The sequence below is a fragment of the Balaenoptera borealis genome (genome assembly GCF_965194805.1).
Source record: "Balaenoptera borealis genome assembly, chromosome: 14".
Taxonomy (NCBI): domain Eukaryota; kingdom Metazoa; phylum Chordata; class Mammalia; order Artiodactyla; family Balaenopteridae; genus Balaenoptera; species Balaenoptera borealis.
The window spans coordinates 77,606,082-77,621,289 of record NC_138875.1 but is presented as its reverse complement, the minus strand read 5'-3'; the positions used below and the strand labels follow the sequence as shown (position 1 = coordinate 77,621,289).

Genomic DNA, 15,208 nt, shown 5'->3' with positions numbered 1-15,208 from the left:
GATACAGAAAGGAGTTGGTTGGTGTTTTTATTTTTGGTTGTGCCGTGCAGCTTGTGGGATCTTATCAATAGTTCCCCGACCAAGGATCGAACCCGGGCCTTTGGCAGTGAGAGCATGGAGTCCTAACCACTGGACCGCCAGGGAATTCCTAAAGAACCATTGACTTTTTTTTTTTTTTTGGCCGTGGTACAGCTTGCAGGATCTTTGTTCCCTGACCAGCGATTGAACCCACACCCCCTGCAGTGGAATTGCGGAGTCTTAACCACTGGACCGCCAGGGAAGTCCAGGAGTTGGGATTTTATCGTAAGCTCTTTGAGCTGCCCTTTGGAGGGTTGTAAGCAGGAATGAGATATGGTCTGATGACTCACTTTTGCTTATGGGCGGGTCGCTCAGGCATCCTTGGGCCAGTAGGTGGAAGGGTGGTGATGGCAGTGGTGGGTGGCGTGTCCAGTGATCTTGCAGTGTGGTCTGCATGAGGGGCAGAAGATGGGGGCCCCAGCCCTAGCTCTGCTCCAGAATCCTTGGGAATTGTGTCTGTTTCCTTCCCGGTCTTTAGACCTGTGAACTGTGCCTCTAGACCTCAGTTTCCCCAGATGTAAAATCACAGAGTTGGACTAGTTATTGCTGAGGGCTCCGTTGGGCCCCACTCCCTAGATGAGTCTATGTCAGAGCCCCGGGACCTCTGTGGGGGGTTGACAGGCAGCTAGGGAAGACGCGGGCTGCAGGGCTGAGGGCAGAGCTGGAGAGAGGCTTCTCCCTCGCCTGCTGCAAAAACCCATGTGTCCTTCCTCCTCCTGAACTGGAGATTTCCTGCCTGGTTGGGGGAGTTAAATCAAGGGGTTCTCTCCAGAGGAACCACCCCGTGCCTTGGTAACGATCCCTGATCGTGCCCACCCAATAACTGCCAGGCTGGGCAGGGGCAGCCCGACTCTAATGGCACCGTGTGCAGGCTGCAGGAGAGGAGAAGTGAGTGTCCAGGGTAGGGGTGGACACAGTGACTGAGGGCAAACCATGGATGAATGGATGTGAATATGACTGTGTGTGATCGTGTGTGTGTGTGTGTGCGACTCAGGGTGAAGGATTGTAATTGTGTGTGTGGCTTTCTGTGTGTGACTGTGGGCCAGTGTGACCGCTTGTGATTGTGACTGGGTTAACGTTCACATATGTGCAGGTGTGAGCCTGCGGTGTGTGTGACCATGGTTGTGTGTCTGTGTGTGTCTGACTGTGAATGTGGGCCGGTCTTTGTGTGACGACGAGCCTGAGAGTGTGTGTGTGACTGAACAGGTGTGTATTTGCCTGTGGGAGCTTGTGTGAGACCGAGTATGGGAGGGTGTCTGTGTATTTGTGTGACAGAATCAGTGTGTGTGTGTGTGTGTGTGTGTGTGTGTGTGTGTAACAGAACTGCTGCCCCTGTACAGGCAGTGGGTGGCCGTGCATGGCTGTGTGTGCTCCAAGTGACTCCCAAGTGGCTGGGTCTGGGGTATCTTGTTGCTTGATCCCTTGGGGACAGAGGGCCAGGACAGTGGCATCAGCGAGGGGCCAGGACACGGGGCTCAGGCAAGCCAGCTCCCTCCCAGCACCGTGGGGCAGAAGGGGCTGGAAACCTCACTGATTTCCGTGCAGGGGTGATGGAAGCATGGGCTCAGTAACCCAGATGAGCGCTGTGCCCCAACCTGGACCCCAGAAGGACTGGCTGCAAGTGGCTGTGGCCCTGGATGGATAGGGCTCCAGGAGCAGATCCACCCAGGAGCAGATCCACCCTGGAGCGAGCCCATCAGGCCCACGGCCTTGGGGGACAAGGTAAAGGCCACTTGGACGGGGGGCGGGTCAGGCACTTGTTGCAGGGGCAGCCAAACTGCAGCACGTGATCCCTTGGAACCAACTTCTAAGAAGGAAACATGGTTAGGACGTAGCGTCACCTCCTCTTCCTTCTGGGACTGGGGAGGGCCCTGGAGGTGTGTGCAGGGCGCATGTGCACACTTGGGTGTGGGCGAATGCTCTGGGCCAGGGGCTGGGGCGTGCTTGTGTATCAGCTGCCCCCCCTCCTGAACTCTGCCTGCAGAGGAAGTAACTGCCCTGCCTACTGTCCAGGTGTGTGGCCAGCACATTTATCGCACCTGACATTTTCAACCTGCCAGGAGTGTGGGCCCTAAGCCCCCGGGGGGCGGGCTTGAGAGGGGACTTCATTTACAACACTGACCCTTCTACTCCCAGGCATCTACCAGCCAGTCCCCAGGAAGTGACTGTGGAATTTGTTTCCAAATATAGACTCTGGTGGCCCGGGCTGCCTGTACACGGCCCCTTTGGCCTCCTGGCTGAACGGCTGGGCTGTGACTGCCTTTCAGGCGACACAGGCGCTCAGACCTCCGCTTGGCGCTGTTGGTAAAAATAATAATCATACAAGTGGCCCATAAAAAAGGAGGGTAGCTGAACACTGGGTTATGAGCCCAGGACACCAGTTGCCCCGCGATGATCTTTGGGTGATGGCGACCCTGCAGGCTATACGCAGACACAAGGCATTCCACAAGGACACACGGACCCACACCAGCCTGTACCACACACACTCGGGGCCCCGACACCATGGACTCACGAGTGTTTTCCCATAAGGAGACGCACAGAAAAAACATATGTGTATTTTCAGTGCTCTGTCTCAAGGAGGGACACACAACAACACACACACGAACACAACAGCAGAGAGACACACAAAGTTCCTCCTCAAATGACACACAGTCATCAGAGAGACTTAAGGATAATGTCATCTCCTTAAGGAGGAGACACACAGCCCACCTCTCCAGGTGGCTAGTAGAATCTCGGGCTTTGTTACAAGATGGGAACTGGGGAAGAGGTTGGGGAGTGAGCTAGAGCCAGCCCTTGCCTGTAGTCAGATTCAGGGGTTGTGGAGTCAGGCGCCCACTCCTGGGTCCTGGGCACTCCCTAGGATGTACCAGGAGCCAGTCCTCCTTGGGGCAGCTGTTGTTGGAGAAGGACTGGCATGGGAGAGGTCGGTGACAAAACCCCAAGAACCCAGCTAGTGTCTGTCCCCCAGGGTCCTGGAAGTGGGAGGTGCGCAGGTGGTGCCGGAGATCCTGGAGATGGGGCAGCCCAACGGAGCGCGCATTTTGCATGGAGGAGGGAAGCATTGGTCCCTGAAGGCCATGGGGTCCGGCAGGTCCCGGGAGGAAGCTGGAGTGAGGATCACTTGCGCCTCCCTTTGGGGCGCTGTCCTGGGGTTTGGATGTCAGAGTTCCTCACTTTCTAAAGGAGTCCCTCCCTTCCTAACTTGGATTTGCAGCAGCCGGTGCTGCGCCAGGAGCCGGTGTGGCAGAGGTGTGCTCCTGGGCAAAGGGGTGGCAGGAAGGAGCGTCTAGAAGCGGGAAGGCGAGGCAGGCGAGGCAGGCGTGGCTGGGGAGGCTGCAGGACTGGTGGCAGGCGCAGACTCCTTCGGATCCCAGGTCCGGAGCCCCTAAGAGGTCTGGGACTTCCCTGAGACCCACGCCACTGGCGCACTCTCTCCACCCCGAGCATGGAGTGTCTGGGAACTGCAGGCTGGATCCACGCCTTCAGCAGGCTGAGCCTACAGGCCCCGCACACTCCCAAGCGGCCAGGGTCCCCTTTCAGGCTCCTCCTGAAGGCGCAAAGCCTAGGGATGGGCACGGAGCTGGGTGAATTTCCAGCAGAGGCTGTGTGACTCTGCCCACCCTCTCTGAGCTTAATTATTTGTTTCAAGAAAAGGAGCCAGGCACATCTCCTCTCGCCCTCTATCCTACCCACCCTATTTCTCTCCCTCCAGGGGACAGTGTGTACTGGCTTGAAGCTGTGATAAATCCGGGCCAGGGTTTGGGAACAGAACACTGAGGTTTGGAGAGGAGGACTCAGCATCTCCCCATCTTCTGTCCCATCCTGCAAAGTGCTGTGGATCTGGGGCTTTGTGTCCACAGGCCCTCTTTTGGGTCCCTCTGCCTCCTCGGTGAGAGTGGGGAGAGGAGATGGGGACACGAAAAGAGATCTAAGCCTTTATCCCACGACTGAAGGAACAACTGACTTCAGCTTCAGACTGTGCTTTTAGGTGCTTACAAAATGCCCTTCGCACCCCTCCCCGCCGCAATCCAAGAGACCTCTTCCCATTCCTTCCCTTTCCCCGGCCTTGTTTTGTAAAAGAGGAGCTCCTGGCTTCTGGAGTCAGAGCGCCTGGGTTCCGGTCCCACCAGCATGTGACTGGCCGGGAGCCACCTTCTCATGGAGCTATTTACAACTAGCTGAGCCGAGTGAAACCATGTTACAAGAGCTCCTGGCCTGCCATAAATGTTAGCTCTGATGGCACCTCGAAAGCTAGTGGGCATTTGAGCCTCTCTCCTTGTGGCTGTGTGGACACAAGCAGGACTCTTCTGCAAATACGAATGCAAAATGCTGGGGAGGAAAGAAATGGGAGCTTGAGTGTGCTAAGGGAACCCCTGCAGGTTGTCTTCCAGACTCAGACGGAAAAAACGGGTAGCAACACTGCAAGGCCAGCCCAGAGTTTTTGCAGACATTGGATGCCCCATTGGAAGTAGAGGGAGAGAAGTTTTGTCTTTCCTGACCAGCTGGGAGATGAATGAGGTCCACAGCAGAGAGTGAAACGAGGGGGAGATGGACCCAGAACAGGAATTGCTCTTTTGGCTCCCTCCATTCCGCCAAACCCGGCCGTCCAAGCTGGTCAGCAACCTGTTTCTTTCTGAGAGCTTACTGCCTCCAAAATGGGAACAGAAAAGTTGTCCTGTATTGTCCAGTGGCCACCCCGCAGAGGGGCATTTCCCCGTGCAGTTTCAAGAAGAAAGCAATGCAACCCCCAAGTATTATTTAATGCTCTTTATAGTACGCCCACAATCCAACATTTTTCTCTCTTAAAGGAAAAGGAGTATAATTTATTTTTTCTCTCAATAAGATCTGGCAGACATTAATGCCATGAGTTTTAGCTCCTGACTTTTCTCCTCCCACTTTGGAGACTTTTTCCAGGCAGGAGAAAGGGTTGCCTGGACGGACACGGGGAGCCTCAGGTGCCGATGGGGGTGGGCAGTATGCGTGAAGAGACCCCCTGGGATTCCTCAAGTCCCAGGTCCCTAGCTGAGATGTGCCGGATGCGGGCTTGGATGAAAGTATCCCACCCGCTGCGTAAGCGCACGTCTCCGAGGTCATCATTCGCCATTCAAAGTGGGGGCTTTTGCTGGAGACCCGAACTTACCCAGCAGAAGTTCTACTAAATCTCGATTTTCTCCCCCAGTTTAAAAAAAAGAGGGGAGTTTTTCAATCCCTGCCGTGTTGAACCCACTGAAGAGGCTCCGGGAAGCCAAGAGCGAAGGACGGAAGCGCCTTGCAGGCCTCAGGGCCCGTGGCAAAAGTGCGCGGCGATTGTCCCCCGGGCGCCCGGTGGTTGAGAGAGGTCGAGGGGACTCCAGGGTTGCCATGGCGACCAGGAAACCCAGGGCCCTTGTGGAAACAATTGCCGGGAACTTTCCCACCCTGAACCTCTGTCAGTTGCACCCCACGGCCAGCCTCTGTTGGTTTCACCCCAGTGTTTTCCGGGTGTGATTGCGGCTGTGTCGGAGGAGCAAGGTGTTTGGGGGTCCCCGCTTCCGGACCCTTCTGTCGCTGTCGAGGCTGCCCCCAAAGGCCAGGAACCCAGTACAAGGAGCCCAGAGGAGACCCGCTGGGGCGCTCTCGGCCCGAGCTGAAAGGGAAGAAAAATTAGAGGTCTCGACCAAGCAATCGTTTTGGTGACGGATCCTTCCAGTTTGGGGTTTGGCCGCCCTCGTCATCCACGCCCCCACCCATCTCCCTTCACCTCCTCAAGGTCATTACTAGAGTTTTCACTCGCAGCTCCAGGCGGGGTGGCCTCCTCCATCCTCCACCCCTGCACCGGTGCAGAACTCCTTTCCGGCAAGTTTCTCCCAGAAAGAAAAGAGGAAGGAATGTGAGGTTTAGCCCTGCAGATGAATCTGCCTATTCCCGCGTCTATAAAACAGCCTCTAAGTTTCTCTTAAAACAGATAGGCCCAAAGCCTGATCAGACCTTAGGGTTTTCCAAAATCACTGGCCTGGCTCACTCTGGCCACAGGGTGGATGTTACCTACCTAAATCACTGGGTTGATTGGGAGATAGCAAGCTGAGCTTTCTTAAAGGAGGTAAATCTTCTCACAACTGCCATCTCCTGTGTTTTCTTTGCTGTTACGTGTTCTGCCTCTCCGCAGGTAGACGGACAGAAACCATGTCCCTTCCCCCTTAAATAAAACGCTTTATGAAACATCGGATCGAATTGTCTCCGGTGGGGATGCCACGCTCCGTGAGAACCGGGCTGGCTGGAAAGAGGCCCGCGGGCAGCCAGAACTGGAAGAGTCAGAGTTTCGTCTCCGTTTTGAATTCTGCCCTTGGAGCAAGCTTAACACGTGTGGATTTAATTTCCCTTTCTTTCTTGCTTTCTTCCCCCCAGCCCGCCGCCCCACCTTGTGAGGAAACAAGAAAAATAGTCTGCCGTGTCGACAGCGCGACACCGTTCCCTTTGCCAAAGAAAATTTGTCTTTCCAGAGCCCCGGAGAGCTGCAGGCTCCCAAGTTTCCATCGCACCCTCCAGTTGAGGGAGGGAGTATCCACACAGCCACCTCCGCCCCCCATCCCGCCTGCATCCCAGACCTGGAGGTATTAGCCTAAATCTCTATCTTTCCAGGGTCAGAGCCCTGGAATGTAGTCTCTTCCCCACCCCCCACTCCTTTCGGGGCTGTGGGGACATTGTGGCCCTGCAGACATGGTGACTAAATGAGGAGGCCTTTCTACAGGTTCTAGGCTGCGGGTACAACTGGAGTTCTCATGGCTCAGAGCAGCCTACGGAATGGGGGGGTGTGCTCCAGGTTTTCTCAGCTCAAGACCCTCACCCTTCTCTTCCACTGGGGACTTGCCAAAGTGGAGGGAAGCAAGAACAGGGACTCCTCTGCATCCAGATGTGGTACTGCCTTCTCTGTTCTTCTGCAGATCTCCAGCGCTGATATTCTGCCAGGCTGAGCCTCTCGAATGAAGTTCCCGTAGCCATTTATTTCATTAACCTGACTGGGGTGGTGGTGGCCGTGCGGAAATCTCGTCCACCAAACTTGGGGGAGTGGAGAGGAGTATTTCCAAAGCACAGGGAACAACATCAACATGTCTAATCAGTAAAGTAAGTAACAAAACTAATTCTTGGTGGAAGTATTGGAGAATATTGGATATTGAAATAATAATAACCGCCAGTATTCCCGGATACTTCTGGTCAAAAGGGAGGAAACCAGGAACCGAATAAAACATTGGGAAGGAGGATACTGCAGTCCTGGAAAAAAATACAACAGAGCCATAATTAACTAGGCAGCAGGGAAAGTGACCGCCTGAGAAACGAGGGAATTTCCCACCCTCAGTCTGACCCTCTCTTCTGCAAAACGAGTTGGTCAAAGTTTGCTTTCGCCATCATTTCTACTGTTGTTATAATTCTTATTAATTTTCCCAGTCCTATCTGCACTTCTACCTATTTTTCTGCCTTCGATAGAGATCCGAGTCAGGCGGGGACACATCGCGGAGAGAAACGGAAATGGGGTGAATTCTTAAGCGAGTTCTCTTTTGGGAGGAAAGAAATACGGTGGTTTGGAAGGCGACTTTCTTAAAAGCAGAAGGCAAGAGTGAAGGAAAAAGATCAACAGCGGTCGCCCTTGCTTTTATTGTTTTCGATTTTTAACATAGGAACCTCTGCTTCCCTATCCATTGCAATATTAAAATCAAGGCAGGAATTTTGCAAAATGAGGAAAATACATTTCGGGAGAAAACCGAGCGCGGGGGGTGGGGGTGGGGGTGGGGATGGGGGTAGGGATGGGGGTGGCAGTTCGGGGAAAGCATCGGTCCTCCGAAAGAAGGAAGGGAGGTTGCAGATCGAAGCCTCTCTTTCAAGTTAACTGTCCAATGACTGGGGAAAGAATGGAGGTTCTCAAACCTAGTTGCGGTCTTCAGTTTATTCTACCAGTGGTGCGGCCTCCGGACCCTCTGGGACAGCGGGTCCGGAAGCTGAGCATACGGAATCCTTTGTGAGTCGGTCCGGGTCGTTGCGGGGCTCGCGCCAGGGATGCGAGAGAAAGGAGCCAAACGGGAAAGAGCTCGCCCCGCTCGGAGTTTCGCTTTCCCCTTCCAGTCTCGGCGGGGCCCAGGCCTCCGTTTCCGGCCCACCTCGGCCCAGAGGTCAAATAGAAACCCATCTCCAGGTTCTGGGTGAAGGATTTGGGGTTGCGCTCTTGGGCATCTGGGAACAAACGCTGCACCCAAAGGGCCTCGGAGTGGGTAAAAGATAATTATTAATAATTTGGGAAATGAAAGCGAATCTCGGGAAAGTCACTGCGGCCTGGCCGAGAGGAGAGACAGGGGTTCTGCTTGCTGGAAGCAGCAGAGTCTGCGGCCGGACTGACCCGGGCGCCCGCGTCCGGCGCTGGAAACCACTGCCAGGTCTCCCCGCGGGCCCGACCTTACCTCGTGAGGCTGCTCGGTCGACTGCGTTCCTGCACTTTCTGTTGCTGCTCCAGCCCCAGACCGACGGGGCCTGGAGCCAAGGCGTGCTTCGGAAAGCCCGGGGGGGTGGGGTGGGGCTGGGGGCACGCGCACAACCCAGGCTCGAACCCCGAAGCCGCGGGCAAGTCCAGAGTCCGATGTCCGGCTCCTTCGGGGCCCCTAGGAGGGGAACTTACCCTTTCCAGAAGGCCGGGCGCTCGCTCGCTCGCTCGCTCGCTCCGTGCTGGGTAGGCCTAGCTCTCCTTTCAGCGCCGCCCGGGGCGTCTATGCGGTACGTTTCGCAACTGAACCTAGTGGGTTTCCAGCTGCGCGCAAAAGCTTGTGCGCATCCGCCACGCGGCTGCTTAGAAGTTATGCCCCCTGACGAGACTAATATTAATAATAATAATCGTCATTACAAAACAAAGTGAAGCGCCTCGTCCCTCTGCAGGACCCGGCACTACAATTTTTCTCTGCACAAATCACCCTCCCGCATCCCGCCCCCGCCGGGCCACGCTGGGACCAGTTGCATCCCCCGACCTAGCTAAAGGAGGATTCGCAGAATGGACTTTTTCTCAGCGAGAAACGATGCGGACGACTCTCTCTTCCTCCAAACGTCTCTGTCTCTTTTCCCCTCCGCGATTAACCCAGTAATTACTTCTATGCACGCCTGCAAGCGGGCAGTGAGTTATCACGTCCCAAACTTAATCAGCTAGAGAAGGCGCCTCAATAGTCATATGCTGAGAGCTCCTCCTGGGAAAAAATTGTTTTAAAATAATGAGAAGACTCTTGCCTCCTGAGAGAGACCTCGATTCCAACCCCCCCCCGCCCCCGCCAACTCGGTTTTTTTCCAATCTATGGACTGATGTGGGCTCCCACCTCCCTTCGCCAAAAGACCCCCTCCCCCTCCCTAAGAAAATCGATCTTGGCTTTATTTGTGGCTGATGTCCGCCACCCCCATTTCCCCAGAGAGCGCTGGATTTGTTTATTTCTTTATTTATTCCCGTGGCCCAGGCGTCTGAGACTTGTGGCTGCGCAGACCCGGGCGGGAGTGATAGGCGAAGACGGAGAGGACTCAACCTCCCGCCGCTGCCCCCCAGTCGAGCGTGACAGCGCGCGGGCCTGTTGCGTGACTTGTGACGTCTCCAAGTCCTATAGGTGCAGCGGCTGGTGAGATAGTCGGTATCGCCTGATTGCCTCTTTATTTTATTGGGGTATGCCTGGTAATAAACAGTAATATTTAATTTGTCGAAGACCACGAACCAACTTCGAGCTGGGAGGTACACACTACTCTTGAAAGACGCTGGAAGAAGGCTTGGCCTACAAGGGGTCTCTTTTGGGGGGTCCTTTCCAAACTCTTCATCTGAATCCCTCCCAGCGAGCCGTTACTCTCGGCATCTGCGCTGGAAAGAAGAGGTGGGAGTTTTGGAGGTGAGTGTCGCCCTGGAGAGCTCTGGGGTGGGGGGTAGAGGATTCTCTTAGCACTGGCCTGCCCACGGCCCCTTGGCTTCCCTCCGCACCTCGGCCCTGCTGAATCCACTCCACTCCCAGCCTTGCTCCTTTTTTTTCCACCGTGGAAATAAGAATGCACTCTCTTGCTCACAACAGTGTCACCTGGCAAGAATAGATTCGCCCTTGAGATTTCAAAATCCCAATTTAACTTGGTGACCCGCAGAATCTGCACTTCACAAACTAAGTGAATCTGGGCCAATTACTTGGGGGAGTACGGATTCTCCCTCTCGGGAGGGACCTGCAGATTATTTATGGGAATTTATTTTATCCGCAAATCTCTGAGAATTTAAAGGGATTGGAGAGCTCTTTCTGGATTTCCCCTTCCTTTTTGCCAGAGATGCAGGCTCTTCCTGAAACCATGTCTGTTTTCCGTCGTTGGCCGGGGGTCGCCCCCTGAGCGAGCCCAAAGTCCTCTGAGCTGACATTTTGGAAGAGTGAGGGTGTTTTCACAAATAAATAAACTGTCTCAGCAAAAGGCTGTTTGAAAGCAAACCTGGAAGGTGGAGTGAGAACTCTAGAGAATGCTTGGGTTGGTTTTCTCTCTAGTTGTCCCACTTTTAGGGTTGGACAATCCACTTTGGAATTTTGCAGCGATGCTTCAGGCCTGCCCTGGGATTTTAGTTCCCGGGGCCATAGAGGATGGCACTGAGGCGGCCTCAGATCTCCCTGGCGCTTCTCCTCCCTCCATCCCTCTCCGCAGACCTTGGCCTGCAGGCCTGAATCTCTAGACAGAGACTGAGAAAAGAACAGGGTGACAGAGACATGGGTGAGAAACAAAAAAGGGGACCCTGACGTTTGTTCCAAGCACTAATTCTTGACTTTCCAAGCTGGGTCTGCTCAGGCTAAGACCTACTGACTGTGTTTACGCTTCTATTGACCTCTTCAACTCGACCCTCAAAATAATACATTTCAGATAGGGGGAGGGCAGGGAGAGGAGCCGAGTGGAGATGAAAACCCCAGCCAGCCCCCAGTGACTGTTTGATTATTTTAATAAAACTGGGCACTGCCTTGTGTACACCTCCATCACGGGAGGTCTGGTGGCCCTGAGGGGGTGGGAGCGCAGGGCGGTTTCTGGGCATCTTTGATCTCGGCCCCTATCCCCACGCACCTTCACCCTGCCTTCACCCCGGAGTCTCTCAGAGTCGGGGTGATGAGTGGGGATGGGGGGAGATATCAGGGCGGCTAGCGGCGGCAGGCTGGGCCAGGCGGGGTCAGGCAGTTCTCCGTCTTGAGGTCAGCGGTGGAGAGAGAACGCGGGCAAGGCTGCAGAGGAGGTTCCCAGCGTGTGTGTGCACGCCTCGTGCGTTCGTACTCCGTTCTCCGCACAGCCGCGTCACCGAGATTACTTCCCGGGCAGAAGCCGAGCGGGTTTGCGATGATTTGTGCAGGATTTTTTGCAGCCACCGAGCCGCGCTCAGAGAAGCAGAGATGGATGGAGGTTGGAGAGCGGGTGGAGAGGAGGGGGTGATCTCGAGGTCTGGGTTTGAGAGTCTTGTTGTGATTTGAGTGTTCGGGAAATCTAATGGAAAAGGTGGTTGGGGGAGGGAGTGGGAAGGGAGAGGGAGGAGGGAGGAAGGGAGGAAGGGAGGGAGAGAGAGAGAGACAGACAGAGGCAGGCGGCGTGCAGTGGGAGCTAGTTGGATAGGCAATTTCAGTACTTTGTAAGCATCAAGGCAGCCCAACGTCACCGAGCTCAGCTGAGTCGGCTTGTATTTCTGAGAGAGAGACAGAGAGAGAGAGAGAGACAGAGAAAGAGACAGAGAGACAGAGAGAGAGAGGGAGAGAGACCGACTCTTACCTCGGATTCCGGAACTTTAACCCTGAAAGCTGCGCTCAGAAAGGACGTCTACCATTCGCAGGCTCCCTCTTGTCTCCCAATTTTCCCTCCCTGTGGGTACAAGGGAGAAGCAGGGCACTGAGATTATATTATTGGAGGTGCTCCCGGAGGCTGCTGTTTTGCTTTCTTCGGAGCCCTTCTGGCGCCTGACAACTTGGAAGTCTTTAGGGAGCGCGAGCGCAAGCGGGGGAGGTGTGTGAGTTGAATTGTGGGCAGTCACTGCCGAGGCTCCCGCGGTGGGTCCTCCTTTGTAGGCAGCGGTAGCCGCTGGTCTGGGGAAGCAGTCCCCCCCGTAGACCCCGGAGCCACCATGCCCGCGCCCCCGCCTCGCCGCCGGCTTCCCTGCTAGGAGCCAGAAGGCATGCAGTGAATGCACCGGCTTCACCGAGCGAGGTAACAGTTCCGCAGATGGCCCGGGGGGCTGGGGAGGGAGCCCGCCGGCCGAGCCGGCTCAGGGAGGCGCGGAACGCGGCACTCGAAGCCTGGCCTCGGATTTTGCAGGGCCCGGCTCGCGGAGATTTTACGCGGCCCGGAGCTGCCCGGCGCGTAGAGCCGAGGAGGCGGCCGGGGCTGGGGGAGAGGCGTTGAGGTTTGCAGCACGCGCGGCCCGGTTCTGTCAAGCCGCATCTCGTTCGGCCCCGCCAGCCCCGAGATCCCCGGGACCCCGGCCAGGGCTCGCGGTGGGACTGTCCCCGCGGCCGGCGGTGAAATGGGAGCGCACGTGGGGCACGCCAGCCCCACTTTCTTTTGTTATGAGCAGGCTTCGGGGCTCCCATCACCGCCTACCCCAAACCCCAAGGGCGTGGTGAAAGAGGCGGCTTGGGTGGGAGTCGGGCCTCAGAAGCTGATCTTCTCCTCGGCACCATTTCTGGGTCTCCTGCCATTGCAGACCCGGGGTGGGATCCAGCCTTTTGCCCAAGCGGCTGCTAAGATTTGGGGGAGGGGGGAGGCATTTCTTGCGCCTCCTTCCCAGTCTTCCCGGGTTTTGAGGGAGGAAATCCCTACTTGGGAACGTAGAGGATGTTGGAAGGAGATCAGAGCAGGAGGCAGGCTCCTCCGGGCTTGAACCGTTCTGCAGCTGTTATTTTGCGTGTTCCAACCTCACATGCTTGTAACCCCGGGCCATTTTGCAAGTTGTGTCGGACCTCAGTGGCCGGTTCAACGCCGGAAGCCCAGGATTTATCCGGGCACCACTTTGGCGTCGCCAACCCCGAGCTTGGGCCTGCAGTTCCAGCGAGCCAGGCCCGACGGAAGCTCGGAGAAGCTCCCCTCGGCCAGGCCGCTCGACAAAATGCCCGTCTCGGGCTGGAGAGCCGAGAAAACGAGGAGAACGCGCCCCCAGCGCTGGCCTCCGGCACCCGGCCGCGCACCGCCCTCCGAACCGCTGCGCCGCCGCTTTCCTGCCCTGTTTGGCTCCTTTTTACTTTTCATGTTGCTTACAGTTGGGGGAAAGGGGAGGACTCAATGTTAAAGGACTTTTAATTTCAAGGCCTGTGACCGATAGAAGATGAACGTGAATTCTCAAGACCTGGTTTCTCGATCAGCAGATCTTTCCTATGTTTTTGGTTTTTGCGAGAGGCGGGTTATTTCAGGCATTTTGCCTGCTGCAGAAAAATATTCCTCTTGTGAGTTTTCATAAACAGGGCTCTGCTGGCCTCTTGTAATTTGACGAAGAAAAAAAAAATCTCAGAAGGGCACCAGGTTTGTGTTTTGTTTTGTTTTTGGTTCGTACCCAATGGCTTCCAAAAATACCCAGGCCTTATCTTTATTGGCTCTTCCAGAAGTCCAGACAAATTTGACGGGCAGCTCGCTTATCGCGGGGGAGCCTGCGAAGGGGAGATGCGGGCCTCGCCTCCTCCCGCTGTGACGCGGGTCTTTCGCAAGAGGTTGTGCGTGGTCTTAAAGTAATAGTAATGATAATCATAACGGGACCTTCTGCAGCCTCCTTCAGCTGGGGACGGAGGTGCTGGTAGCTGGAAACTGCGGCTGGCAGCCTACTCACTGTTCCCTCCTGTCACCAGAACTGTGCTTCCAACCTTCTCTTTTTCTTCCTCTGCGCCCACCCCGTCCCCCGCCATCTGTCTTTCTCTTTCCTTCCCGTCCTCAGAGCAGGACCCCGAGCGGTCACAGGGCCCCGGGCTCACCATGGCCGACGCAGACGAGGGCTTTGGCCTGGCTCACACACCCCTGGAACCAGACTCCAAGGATCTACCCTGTGACTCAAAACCCGAGAGCGCGCTAGGGGCCCCCAGCAAGTCCCCGTCGTCCCCGCAGGCCGCCTTCACCCAGCAGGTAAGAAGGGCCTTGGGGACCTTTGCAGAAACCAAAGCCTCTCTTTCGAGTGTTTGGGCAAGGGGGGCGGGCAGTGCCCATGATTTGCCCCTTTTCTTTTTATCCTTGCGCAATTCCACCTTTCTCTGCCGTGCCTCCCTGAATGCCAGTATAGTGCCATCCACTTTATTGTGACGATTATCTTTATGGCCAGAGGATTTTTGAAATACATTGAAGTTGTTAGGGGAGCCTCAAAGATCCGGCTCTTTGGGGCCAGCGAACAATGGCCCAGATCATTTCTTTCCTGCTGCACTAGGTGTAAACTCGGCTTGAACGCCTCATTAAGGGTCGGGTCAGCGGCCGCTTCAGGCCGGCATGAGCGATGGCTTGACCCCTCTTCAGATCTTTCGTAGCCTTCGCCTCCTCCCGCCTCCTCCGCGTCACCGCGCAGCCGCGCGCGCTGCACCGTTTGTCTGGCGGCCGGGGCCTGGTGGGCTGGCTCCGCGGGGCCGGCGGCGGGGAGCGCGCGCGGCTGGGCCGGGAGGGCGCGGGGAGCCCGGGCTCGCCTGGCTGGAAGCTGGGCCCGAGCCGAGCGTGAAGCCTCGCCTCTCGCTCTGTGCCCTTCACCCCCGGCGCCCTGGGCGCTCAAGGCGTCGTCCGCAGACCTTGATGGTTTTGGAATAGGGTGTCAGAGGGCTGGAAACGGGGTGTCTTGACAAGAAAAGATGTTTGCACACAGCTAAAACCCTTCTTTGGGATTTCGATGTCCTTCCTGGCTTTTTCATTGTCTCTCTCCTTTGCCCTTCACATCTCAGGAAGATGCGCGTATATTTGTATAGAGACAGTGGGCACGCGTTTTCAGAAACTTAAAGAGGTTTGCTTTCAGGGAAAAACAAATCTACTTGTTAGACGTTTACAAATTATTGCAAAACGAAGACTTTGTATGTAATTTTTTTGTATGGGTTTTGTAAAATAACTTGTAGTTGAAAGTAGAAATGTTAAATCGCTTCGCCCATAACCCAAACAGCTTGAAATGAACGAAGCTGGATGTGAGGAGGGCCTAGGA

The 15,208-nt window shown here is 55.7% G+C and overlaps 1 protein-coding gene and 1 long non-coding RNA gene across 5 annotated transcripts in view; one reads left to right on the top strand and one right to left on the bottom strand.

Moving 5' to 3' along the window:
- Nucleotides 1-5,263: 5,263 nt before the first annotated feature.
- Nucleotides 5,264-13,896, bottom strand: LOC309611380. Of its 3 annotated transcripts, none has more exons than XR_014234488.1 (5): nt 12,658-13,896; nt 11,143-11,922; nt 6,902-9,742; nt 5,836-5,921; nt 5,264-5,704 (listed from the first exon to the last, which is right to left on the bottom strand). It is a non-coding gene; the product is annotated as an uncharacterized lncRNA (long non-coding RNA). The 3 variants fall into 3 exon arrangements; XR_014234489.1 differs by having other exon boundaries at nt 12,877-13,896; XR_014234490.1 differs by lacking the exon at nt 12,658-13,896 and having other exon boundaries at nt 11,143-11,553; nt 11,833-12,133.
- TBX5 (T-box transcription factor 5) overlaps nt 11,390-15,208 on the top strand; it is a 50,425-nt gene continuing 46,606 nt past the window's right edge. Inside the window, exons 1-2 of one of the 2 annotated variants that reach the window (XM_082355728.1) lie at nt 11,390-11,472; nt 13,979-14,163. In XM_082355728.1, the coding sequence (XP_082211854.1) occupies nt 11,463-11,472; nt 13,979-14,163 (195 nt within the window). In that variant the 5' untranslated portion in view covers nt 11,390-11,462. Of the gene's footprint in view, nt 11,473-12,131; nt 12,265-13,978; nt 14,164-15,208 lie in introns of those variants that run through there. The other variant, XM_082355729.1, reaches the window with a different exon arrangement.